We start from the raw sequence: 12,323 nt of genomic DNA on the forward strand, positions 1-12,323 counted from the left end.
CTTGATCTGTTAATTTCTATGGAGAATTAGGTAAATACAAGGAAAATTTGGCAAATCCATAGTCTATATTAGAGACTTGAACAGTTTTTGTTTAGTTTTTGTCCTACATATTTCTAATCTATGTTGATAAAGATTTACAACTCACATTTTCTTTTGGATTACATATTTTGATCTGCATAAAATCTCTTTTATCCTGTTGAATAGTTTGTACCTTGAATTCAATTTGCCTCATATTACTATTGCTTCCTTTGTTAGCATCTGTGGATATATTTTCTATGCCTTTGTTTTCAACTTCTGTTTTAGATATCCCTTGTAATAGCATATAGTTAGATTTGTATTTTTCGTGCAATCCAAGAGCTTTTCTTTTAATAAGAAAATCTGGCCTATATACCTTTTTTGTGAATGCTGAGTTATTGGATTTAATATTTTGCTTTCTTATATTTTATTGAAAAAATTCCACCTTCTGTTCTGCCTTTTATTGTAATGATCAAATTTTCATTTATTGTATTGTTTCTCATGTTTTTGTGCTGTAGATTTTATTTGTACATATAATTAACATGTATAAACATAAGACATGTTTTTCTATCAATATCTGGAATTTGTAAACATTCACTCATAGAACAAAGCAAAAAAATATTGTAGTTCATATCCCTCTTCCTTGTGATTCTTCTAGTGCTAAAATCCTCCATCATTTTAATTAGATCCTAGTGATCTAATTAAAAGATCAAGCACACTGTCTTCTTTGTTCATGATTGTTCTGGTATCCTATGTCTTTTTCTTGGATTCATTATTTGTTTGGCTCAAGTTCATTTTTGTGTAATTTTTTTCAATAAGGCTCTTAGAACTCATGTAGAAATGATAAAGTTGGCTATGTGGGTAGCATGTCTCCAGGAAGGGGGTCACACATTCCCCCCAGGTATGGTATGTTTACCAGGAACACTTTATGGGGCCCAGGGCCTTCATGGTGAATCTCATATATCAAAAAGAAGTTTTCAGGCTCCTGGGGCCAAGAGGCTCCCTTCCTCTTAATTCTTCCTCTGCTGTCCTTGTTGGAGATAATCACACTACGTTCAGGGCCTCATTTGCTGGATCTCTTATGTGGGTTGTATCAATTAATCTCATAAGTCAGCAGCTATTGCTACCCCACTCTATGCTACACATGAGGAAACAGAGGCTTCAAGAGGTTCAATAATGTTCTTCAACTAGTAAGGAGAAAGGTTACAGTTTGAACCCAGGCAGTCTAACCCCAGACTCCCTGCCCTCCCAAGAAGAGAACATTGATGGTACTAGGTTCTAGTGATGAGATAATTAAGTGAAACTATTTTGTAAGGAAGGCGCTAGTCAACTTTTATCTTTTACCAATTATTAAGTACATACTGTAAAAGTTAAAAGCTGGCCTGGCACTTACAACTAGGCCTCGGTGTTCTCCTGTTGAAAGTAAACAATTTCATGTAATATCAATGTCGGAAGAGGTCACTCTGTGACTATAATGAATCATGACTTATCCTGGTTCCTGATAACATCCAATCCAGAGCAAAGACCTGCTTCCTTAACCCCTGCTTCCTTATCACCTGACACAGGCCCAAATGCAATAAGCCCTTTCCAACATCTTACTAAAGCATCCCATGGCTCTCCATGGTATGGCTAAGGAGTTTGGAATTCATCGTATAGGCAACAGGAATAGAAAATAATCAAATCTTTTGGAGTGGGGGAGTGACAACACCAAACCTGTGTTTCAGAAAACTAAACCTGACAAAACATGTAAGAAGCTCATAGGAGACGGGTGGCAAAGATAACGAAACCGTTGCAGTAGTATGGGGGACAACCAGGAATCATAGAAGACACAGGCCATAACTCAGGTGACATGCAATAAACATAAGGGTGGCTGCAGTGGAAATGAAAATGTGTTAAAACACAATAGGATATCTGCAGGAAGAATGGATAGTGGCTGGAAATTTTGATATGGTCTTAACCGTCAACATGATTTCACATTCAGTAGGCAGGAATTCCCTCAGATTAGATTTTTCATAACCTGTTCAGTCTTATTCTGAACAAAACAGATATGGGATTTTTGTATCTAAAAGTTCACTTTATTAGTCTAAGATAGAAGGTTATGAATAGGATGACTTTCTATTCACCTTACCTGAATGGTAAAATTCAAGGTTGGATTTAAGCCTACCATATGGATAAGGGATCAATTTGGCCCTTAAGTGTCTTCTGGAAGCTCCCGTGAAGGGCATTAGAAGTTTTGTGAGCATATTGGAAGGCAAACTTGGAGCCTAAGTGTGCATATTCAGCAGTCCTGCCTGAATTCTCAGCTCTAGGAAACTAAAATAGATGAAGATGTGCCCCCTAGGAACGAATCACACATTATTCAAATGCAAGTAAAAGAGATGCATGGTTCTGATGGCAGAAATGAAGGAAACTTCCCAATATTACAATCGACAGGCTGAGTTCAAGGTGGTGCGTGGCAGATTAGAAATAGGAAGGCCCTATTTTGAGATGGGCTTCGTTCCAAGAGCTTTTCCAACTGAGGTTTTCAGAACTGAGCCTTTTTTCTCCCTAGAAACAATATTGGAAACTGTACTTAAGAACAGAGAGCAGTCAAGAGAGGTCACAAAAGCCCATCTACCCTACAGTAAGTCTGCAGTAACCCAGTGGTGGGCCTGAGAAGATGATGTCATTCACATACACTGATTAGAGAGAAAGCAGACATATTTTCTAAGCTTTTCATTTGCCTACTCTAGGCAAAACTAGATCTTGGTAGGAAGAAGCAGAAGTCAACTTTGTCCAAGTTGTTTATCTGAGCTGACCTACACTCTCCAATCTTCCTCTCCACAGGTACCCCGTGTGTCTGTAGTGCTCACTGCCTCCACCCTACTCAGATACTCTGCACCTTCATAGTACGCCATGCCTCTAAATTACCTATTTTCCCTAATCCCTAGATATGCATGTCTAAAATAGAGTCACTTATGAGTCACTTACGGAGTGACTCAGCCTACAGTAAAATTACTGACCCTCAAAGTAATAAACGTGTGTATGGTAGATAACACCTGCTGTGGCCAGACAGCCCTGAGACATGACTAAAAAGTAAAGCCAAAAGACAGTTGAGATAATGACTACAGCCACTCCTGCTGAAGACCACAAAAACCACAAAAAAAAACTAACCATGGCCAAAAAGGCCTAGAAAAACTCTACGCATAAAACTATAAGGCCTCTTTTGCATCAAACAATGACCACCAAAAGCTCTACTAAGAAAAAAACAGCAACCACCCCCCCACCCACTGTTGGTTGGGGTTCCAAGAAAAAACTAGATTAAAAAAAAGAAGAAGAAAAATCTCATAACAGTGAGGGTGGATTAAAAAAAAAAAAAAACAAAGAAAAAACAGACCTGTCAGTTCAGTCTGTGTATTAGTCTCCCAAACTATTCACTGTGGTTTATTCTCCCTTCTTATTACTAACTGTGTGTGTTAAATATATTTGCATAATTATTGGTGTATAACAATCTCACAATAGGTATAGGGGCTCACTCCTGTAACCCTAGTACTTTGGGAGACTGAGGCAGGAAGACTGCTTGATGCCAGAAGTTCAAGACCAGCTTAAGCAACGTAGCAAGACACCATCTCTACAAAAAATAAGAAAAATCAGCTGGATGTGGTGGTGCACACCTGTAGTCCCAGCTACTTAGGAGACTAAGCCTGGAGGATTGCTGAGGCCCAGGAGGTGAAGGTTGCAGTGAGCTATAATTGTACCAGTGCACTCCAGCCTGGGCTACAGAGCAAGCCTCGTCTTTGAAAGAGAAAAAAAAAAATCTAACAATGAACCATAATTTCATAAATATTTAATTAACCATCAAGTCATTATAAAACCTCCTAGCCCTCTGGTCAAACAACACAAATAGACTAATTTAAACCTAACATGAGACCCTCAAAATCTCAAAGCCTTTGGCTGCATCACTTAATGTCCCTATGACTTTCAGAAATTTTAATAGCCCAAGCCTTTGCCTATAAAATGGGGATGATATAGCCCCAATAGGGTTAATCTGAAAATTAAGTGGAAAAAAAAGTGTATATAATATGCCTAACACTGTACCTGACAATCCACAGGTTCAAAATTCCATAACAGCTTTTTAATTCTTTGAGTAAAAGAACCAAGAACTTTGTACTTTAAAAACTGTATAAATGTATAATCTATTATATTAAATGGTTATTAGATATGAATTAAAATTTTAAATGTTTAAAATATAGCCAATTCTTGTATCTCCAGAAAATTCCTAAAAAGAACACTTTTTCCTAACACCTGCATACATAATGCATCTGTTCTTACTCCCATCCTACCCTAGATCCCCTCACTGGTTAAATAGGCTCACCATTCAAACCTGTCTCAACCCTCATCCAAAAAACATACAATTATAAAGATGACTATATTTCCCCCAAATAAATTACCATTTAAAATTTAAAATGCCGAGGTGTATTTTACCCAATGTTTTAAATAACCTAAATCACATTGTCCTATTTTTTTCAAAAAAGTTTTATTAACTGTCACTTCAGATATTTCATCTACCAGTAATAATGAGTAATAGAAAAGGCCATCCTGAAAAGTATCCCATTTGAATTTTTGTAAGTCAGTAAATAATTACAAAGACTAAAAATAATGGTGAAAATGACACCAAGGTTAAATGCCCATTTCTACCCTCTGCTTTCAGGCTCAAGAATCCTAGAACTAATTTGAAATTGTGAAATTGGAGTCTGTCCCCAGCCAGAGTAGCAGACTTAATGCACCATTAATCTGTTCTGCTATCAGCCGCCCATTCAAATAGTCACAGCCATTCGATTTTTAAGGAAAAGACAGTGCTGCAAAAGTACATTCCAGAGGTCTTTTCATAAAACCATCCTGTGTGCTCCATCTGCATGTGCAATCTGCTTGTGTATTTTCAGCCAGCTTGCATGGGCAGATTAATGCGTACAATTAGAAAGCAACCTCACAGGCATTCGATAAACTGCCTTCATTATTACACTCAGGAGAGTCCCTTTGGATGTCAATAAAAGCCTAGTTTTCTGCCTGTTAGCTAAATAATTGACAACACTAAAACTAATCAGAAGCGAATGAACGAAGTCAGGAACAAGGTGCTAAGAAAGAGCACGTTAAGATTCTCCTGGGGGTGTCCCAGGTTGCTATCACGAGCTGTTTCTCCAGCCACTTGGATTTACAGTCTGCTCAAGTCCATGGCTGCCTTTCTCTACGGAAAAAAAAAACCAAAACCATCGTTCCTGATCTGCTATTTGAACCAAAAACCACAGTACCCTGAAACTAGCAAGGTATTGACTAGTTTGAAAGAATTTCTTATGTATGTTTCTATTTTGTGTCCCTTCCTTTGAGATCTTCGGGAGAATCTAATTTGGGAGGTGGGGGGTAGGCAGTCTGGTTGATCTGGTGAAATCTTTGTACTGTTAAAATTCTAACAGTTTCCCTAGACATTTTTTCCACCATAAAGTCAGCCTAAGAAAGTGTTATAAACACTTGTTATATAGAGATCTGTCTTTTCTAAGAAGTCCCTTTCATATTTCTAGCTATATAATGGTCATTCATTTCATGAGCTATTGGTCTTTTAATTTCAAAAGTAATTTATACAATACTCTTTTTTAAAAAACAGAATCTCACACATATATCTCTTCATGTGTTTCTCAATAGGCTTTAAAAGCCAATTTGATCTTTAGCCAACTTCTCTTTTTCCTGGTTAACTGGGACTTTCACGATAAGCAGAAGAAAGAGAGTGAAATGTGCATGTAATTGAATTCAACTTCACCGACAGTGCGCCTGGTGGCTGAGGACGAATCGTTCTTTTTTTTCTTCTCTACAGAAAAGGGGTGATTGATCTTTTGTATTTAGTAAAACATAAACTCAAGAAGCTGGAAGACGATGGTGGGAAGATTGGGCAGCACAACTTCTCATCTTTCAAAACTCCAAGAATCTCTCATCCTTCACCTTGCCAGGTTTAGAACTTTCCAGGGTGTTTAGCTTCCCACCAGCTTCCTCACCTCCGTGGCTGTTTTAGAGTGGGAGAAGAGTGGAGAGAGACAGGCTATGGATTCTGTGACTAAAATGAGAAGGATGCTTGTTTTAGTTATGAAAGATGACATCACTCATCAACACATCCATCCTACCCCAGCCCATCTTCTGGCCTGGGTAGCAGAGGCCAGGTACCTTTACTTAAGAGCAATGTAGAGGGTTGAGAAACTTCTTTTCCATTTCTGTTTCTGAGTCTTAAATCAAAAAGGAGCTGCTTATTATAGAGGAAGGGTAATTTCAGTGGTATGAGAAACCAGAGGATTCTGTGCTTAGAGGAGGGATATGCTCCAGGGTGTGATATACATGCTTATCCACACATCTGAGTGATCTTAAATTCTGCAAGTGAGAGACAACATGGGGAGAGAGAACAGGAGGCAGTCGGTGAACATCCTATACTAGCTGTGATGGGAACAGAAATCTGTATACAGTCTCTAAAAAAGTTGTACGACCCCATTCAACTAAGACCTCTGCAAAAAGTATCATTTCAACTCTTCATCTCATTTACACAAGATATTTTCTTTAATTCTTACAAATGTTCTGTGAGATAGACATTATCGTCCCAAGTTTAAAAATTAAAAATAATACTCATACTCAAACAGGTGTTCTAGAGAGCTAAGGCTTTGAACATAGATCTGCTTGCTCTAATTCTACCACACTTAGAATTAATGTAGGGCCAGAAATATTTTGCTTTGGTTTTGTCTGCTTTCATTCAGCGTGCAGGTAATCTAGCTACCAAGAGCTAGGACACGAGTTTATCTTTAAAGCCTATCTAACAGTAGATTATCTATACTACAAAGCACATAGTAGTTGTCACACACATATTAGCTGCTGTTATTCACAGATCACACTGGAAAAATTACCTAGGTGTGTGTATGACCACCAATTAGGAATTTTGCCAATAACTGCTAAATGATTTCTCAATTCTTGTCTAGAAAAAAAAAAAAAACACAAGCGTATAATAGTCCTCCGTCCACTAGATAAATCCCTAATTAGTTTAGATTCTGCTTGGGTGCTTCATTTCAAGCATCTTCCTCTTCATATTGGCGTCTTGGAAGTCAACATAATCAGAAGTACCTTGATCATCAAAGAATCAAGCCCTCCAAGTTGTTTATAGTGGGGAATTCCTCAAACTTAGCAGTATTATTGCTAATCGATTGACTACTAAAGAATCCTTTGGTGAGTATAGATATCTCCAACCTTAGATTTTCACTTATATAATAACAGAGTTCAGTTACATAATTACTATAACAACCAATAATCCAATACCAGATGTTTTGAAAAGTTACCGTCACCCGAATTTAAAAGCTATATGAACAATATGCCTATAAAGAGACAAAGTTCTGAAAATATAAACTTACTGTTGCTGATGCTCTCTAAATGTTTCTCTTCTGAGGTTTTCTTCATTTCTTCTTTTCTCCTCCAGTTTATTGCTCTGAAATTGCAAATATCAAAATGTCACCTGTTGGCTGGCTGCAGTGGCTCATACCTGTAATCCCAGAACTTTGGGAGGCTGAGGTGAAAGGATCGCTTGAGGCCAGGAGTTGAAGACCAGCCTGGGCAATATAGCAAGACCCTGTCTCAATTATTATTTAAATATAAGTAAAAATGTCACCTATTGTATTAGGGAAGCTTTATGTGAATCATGACGTTCAAATTACCCAAAGTCCAAAATCCTGAGGTTCAGTAGTCTAATATGATACCTTGCCAGAGGTTCTAAGATGGTATTCCCTCTCAGTCCCCAAGGGCGACGCCCAGAAAGCCAGGAGCCCACAGTTCTTTCTGTAGCTCCCCTCTCCCAATGTGATTGATATAATCACAGATTCGGCATTTCGTATTTTTATTCTCTAGTTCAAATGATAGCAACATTTATTTTTTAAGCAGTACTTTCAAAATGTTTTACTGAAAACATGAAATTTCCATACCAAGTATGTTAAATTAAAATTATAATAAATGGTTAAATAGTTCATGCAAAATTTATATATGTGTATACCCACATTCCACTAAAGCTTTCAGGAAAAGAATTACAATAAGCCAACCCAACTCCCTTCTGATTTAGAATCAGATACTTAAAGCTGTTGAGGGACTGAACCGCACATGTCACAAAAAGCCATCCACTTGAATAGAAAAGAGGTCTTTTTTTTTTTTAATTAGCTGTTTGGAGAGCCTAGAGATAAAGAGCTTCATATTTGATATTACTGTCACCCATGGCTCTGGCATATTTTAAGCCAATTTAAATAACCCAGGAACACTTGCTTCTTGCTCCCCATGACACGCTGTCATTTTTTAACTTGCCTCTGAAAAACAAGTAAAATTTCTAGACAACAAATTTAATGGGGAGTTAAAAACAAGTTCTACAACACAGGAGAAATGTGAAGTTTTAAATGAATCCAAGAGAGACTGCAAGCAGCTGGGTTTGCTTTAATAAAAAATTGGATTTACCCAGAGGACGACCTGTGAAAAGGGAATAATAGAAATCATCACTTTCAAACCCAAACCATAAGTTTGGCTCCATCTTTCAAAGAGGGGAGAAAAAAAACTCTTCATATTGTTCATTCCCATGAAAGTCTTCATTCACCCAGAACTAATTGCGAGTCCCATTTTGAAAGGCAAAATGGATGGTGATTTCACTTTCAGAGAAAACTAAAGGCAATTTACTAGCATCAAAGAGAATCAATGATAATGCAAGCCACTGGATTATTAATGAAACACAAAATTCTAGGAAGCAAACTAATGAAAACTGCGAAACCAAATGAACATGATGCTAATCTAGGAAAAAAATCCTGACTCATGAGACCAAAAGTGCTCAGTTGTGATGAGTTCCCTGCATCCCAGGGGTGGGGTGTTGAGAGGCGGAGGTCAAAAGATAACAAGCAAGGAGGAGGTCTTGATTAAAGGTCAGAAATTGAGAACACTGGTTTTCTTCTTTCCACTAATAGATTCCAACTCAGTCACATTGTAGCTAAATTTTATTAAACAAAAGTCTGTTTATGCCTCAGCAGAAGTGATGGAGAAGTATTCTGCAAAATACTGGAGTAGTTGAGAAATTTGTATTCCAAACCTAACAACATAGGTACCCGTTTTAGTATGGTAATCCAAATACTTAGATTTAGTCAGACAGTTTATTTCTATTTAACAGTGAGTTCAGGCATCACCCACACATACTTACACGTAAGTATATATACAGAATGTAAAATATCTTTGAACATGAGATACAGAAGAAGAAACTATGAAATTAGCTCCAAGTCCATCGTTACTGATTGAATGACCTTAAACAAATCATTTAATATTGCTGAATCTCACTTATTCAACAAATACTTATCAAATACCTATTTTATTCTTGGTACTATGTTAGATGCTGGGACTACTGCTATGAGCAGAGCAGTGCCTATCTGAAAAATTTCAGGGTCTAGCCGGGGACATAGACAAGGAAGTAATGATGTCAGTATGTTAAATATGTCAGGGGACAGCAGTTTGCAAATAATGTAATATGAACACGGACAAAGCACAGAAATGGACTGTCAGGAAACGTTCTCAAAAGTTCCATAAACATTTATTCAGTACCTATAAAGAATCAGACTCCATCCTGGGCACAAGAGCCAAAAAGCGACTCAAAACATGGGGGATGTGGGTTCTAACCTAGGGTGCATGGATAAGCTGCTGGTTAGGTGTATGTTCCTTTCTATGCAGAGCAGACTCATAGCTTTCTACATATTCCCCAGGGGGCTGATGACCAAATCAAAGGTAAAATCCGTGGATCAAATGAGAAAGAGAAATTCTAGATAAAGACCAATCTTAAACAAGCAAGAGTTTTTCAGGAGGAGGAGGAGGAGGTGAGGGGCAGGGCTATTCCACACTCCATTACATGGGCTGCTCATTGCCCAGGGGTTCTCAGCAGAGGGGGTCGGAAAGGCTGAAATATCAAGCTGTGCACCTCAGCATGTGGCTACGTTAGCACAGAGGAGGTGTCTTTTTCTATTTCTCACGAAAGTACCACCTGTCACCTGTATGAACACCCACAGAATTGACTGCCTGGATGGAGAATTGGTTTCTAATTTTCAAAAAGGCAATGATGGGCTAGTAGTGACCCTGGATAGGAAAAGGGAAGTCCCAGAATTTACAATCTTTTCAATATACAAAGGCATAGAGAACCTCAAGAAGCTCATAGGAAAAGTGAACGGTGTTTGGAGAGAGATGGGTAGAAGATAAGGCTGAGAAAGTAAGAAGGTACAATTATAAAGAATTTGTATGCCAAGTAGAGAAGTTTGGACTCTATGAAGGACAATGATAAGCCATGATGTGATTGTAAGCAGGACAGTAAGCAGCTCCTCTGACGGCAACACACAGGATAAGCAGCTGCAAGGGCCCCAGATTCGCGAACCCGTGAGGTGGTTCTCACAGTAATCCAGGCCATAAATTATGAAAGTCCCAAATTAAGGCAGCAGGGATGGAGAAAAATAGCCTCTAAAAAAATGTAGGGGACAGAAATGATAGGTGGTATAACTACACGGATATAGGATGAGTAAGAAAAGGAGGAAGGGTGTAAGATGACTATCATTTAAGTGCCCCAGTATGAACATATGAGTTCAATTTTGAATTTATTGGATTTGACGTCTACTTGTGGAAAGTCTAGGGAGAAATATCAAGCATTCAATAAAATATATGGTTCTGTGATTTAGAAATATGGTCTGGCCTGAAGATGGGGATTTCAGAAATCATCAGTACAAGCAATAATTAAATCTTTAAATGTGGGAGTTTTCACCTAAAGATGGGGGCATAGGCACAGAGACCGATGGATGGGACCTGGTGAGCACCAATAGTGGAAAAACAAGTGGAAGAAAAGGACCCAGAGCAGTAGAATTTAAAGGACAGAGGACTTGATATTACAAAGAGCTTAAATAAGCTAGGAATTGAAGTCTCCACTGGATATTTCAGTTAAGAACACCACTGGTGATCTTAGCTAGATCAGAACCATGGAAGTACTAGAGATAAAAGCCACACTCAGCCCACCAACGAACGAGTTAAGGAGAGGAATCAGAGAAGGTAAGTTCCTAAGCTAACTGAGCTCAGCATTACCTGGGGAACCTTTTTTAAAAATCGAGAGTCTTTGGTTCAGGTGATTGTTAAAGAGTCAGGGCACAGTCTGACATTTGGGAACAAATATGGTAGAGAAGTCTTTCAAGAAGATGAACTGTGATGCTCGGGGATAGAGGAGTTGAAAGCAAAACACAACAGAGAAAATTTGCTTTTAAGATGAGAGACTTGAGTATAATTATATCCTGAGAGAGAAAAACAAAAACACAAAGACAAGAAAGTAACAGGAGGAAAAGGAGCTTAACCGATGGAGAAGCCAAGGTCCCTGAGGAAAGGGGAGGGAAGATGAGATGGTGGACACAGGTGGAAGAATCCGTCTTAGCAACAAGGGGAGGCACCTTCTAATTCCTCCTGCGATGGAATGGGAGCATCAACAACAGGACACTAAAGAAATAGAAAAATGGAGATAATTGAGGTCTGATGGCCTTTATTTCCTATGAAGTTTCGTGCTGAAACACGAAAGATAAGAAGAATGTGAAAGATAAGAAGAATGTAGGCCGGGTGCGGTGGCTCACGCCTGTAATCCTAGCACTCTGGGAGGCCGAGGCGGGTGGATCGCTCAAGGTCAGGAGTTCGAGACCAGCCTGAGCAAGAGCAAAACCCCATCTCTACTAAAAAATAGAAAGAAATGATCTGGACAACTAAAAATATATATATAGAAAAAATTAGCCGGACATGGTGGCACATGCCTGTAGTCCCAGCTACTCGGAAGGCTGAGGCACTAGGATTGCTTGAGCCCAGGAGTTTGAGGTTGCTGTGAGCTAGGATGACGCCACGGCACTCACTTTAGCCCAGGCGACAAAGCGAGACTCTGTCTCAAAAAATAAATAAATAAATAAATAAGAAGAAGAATGTAAAGTGAGCAAAGATCTTGGTAATTGGGGCTGGGCCTAGAATGCAAAGGAAAAATGCTGGCCATCGGGCACTGTAGGAGACCCAGCTGAGATGAAAGCCCAGAAACATGGGGTGGCAAAAAAAAAAAAAAAAGTGTGTTTTTTCTCCAGCAGTCTCATAATCTCATTCATGTGGGTTTGGGAACAATGAAATAATTGAACCCATCCAACCGTGTATAATAATAATACTATTCTCTATGCCTTCCTTACAAGAGGTTAATACAGTAGAGCTCAATGAGATAATGTCAAAGCACTTCTTTACATTTAAAA

The 12,323-nt window shown here is 38.6% G+C and overlaps 1 protein-coding gene across 3 annotated transcripts in view; it reads right to left on the reverse strand.

The window, feature by feature from the left end:
* Positions 1–12,323, reverse strand: part of EPSTI1 (epithelial stromal interaction 1 (breast)) — a 123,676-nt gene that overhangs the window by 81,535 nt on the left and 29,818 nt on the right. For all 3 annotated transcript variants that reach the window (XM_012648812.1, XM_012648804.1, XM_012648819.1), the window contains exon 6: positions 7,428–7,501. In XM_012648812.1, the coding sequence (XP_012504266.1) occupies positions 7,428–7,501 (74 nt within the window). The remainder of the gene's footprint in view (positions 1–7,427; positions 7,502–12,323) is intronic.

Source organism: Propithecus coquereli, unplaced genomic scaffold, assembly GCF_000956105.1.
Source record: "Propithecus coquereli isolate 6110/MARCELLA unplaced genomic scaffold, Pcoq_1.0 Scaffold11, whole genome shotgun sequence".
Taxonomy (NCBI): domain Eukaryota; kingdom Metazoa; phylum Chordata; class Mammalia; order Primates; family Indriidae; genus Propithecus; species Propithecus coquereli.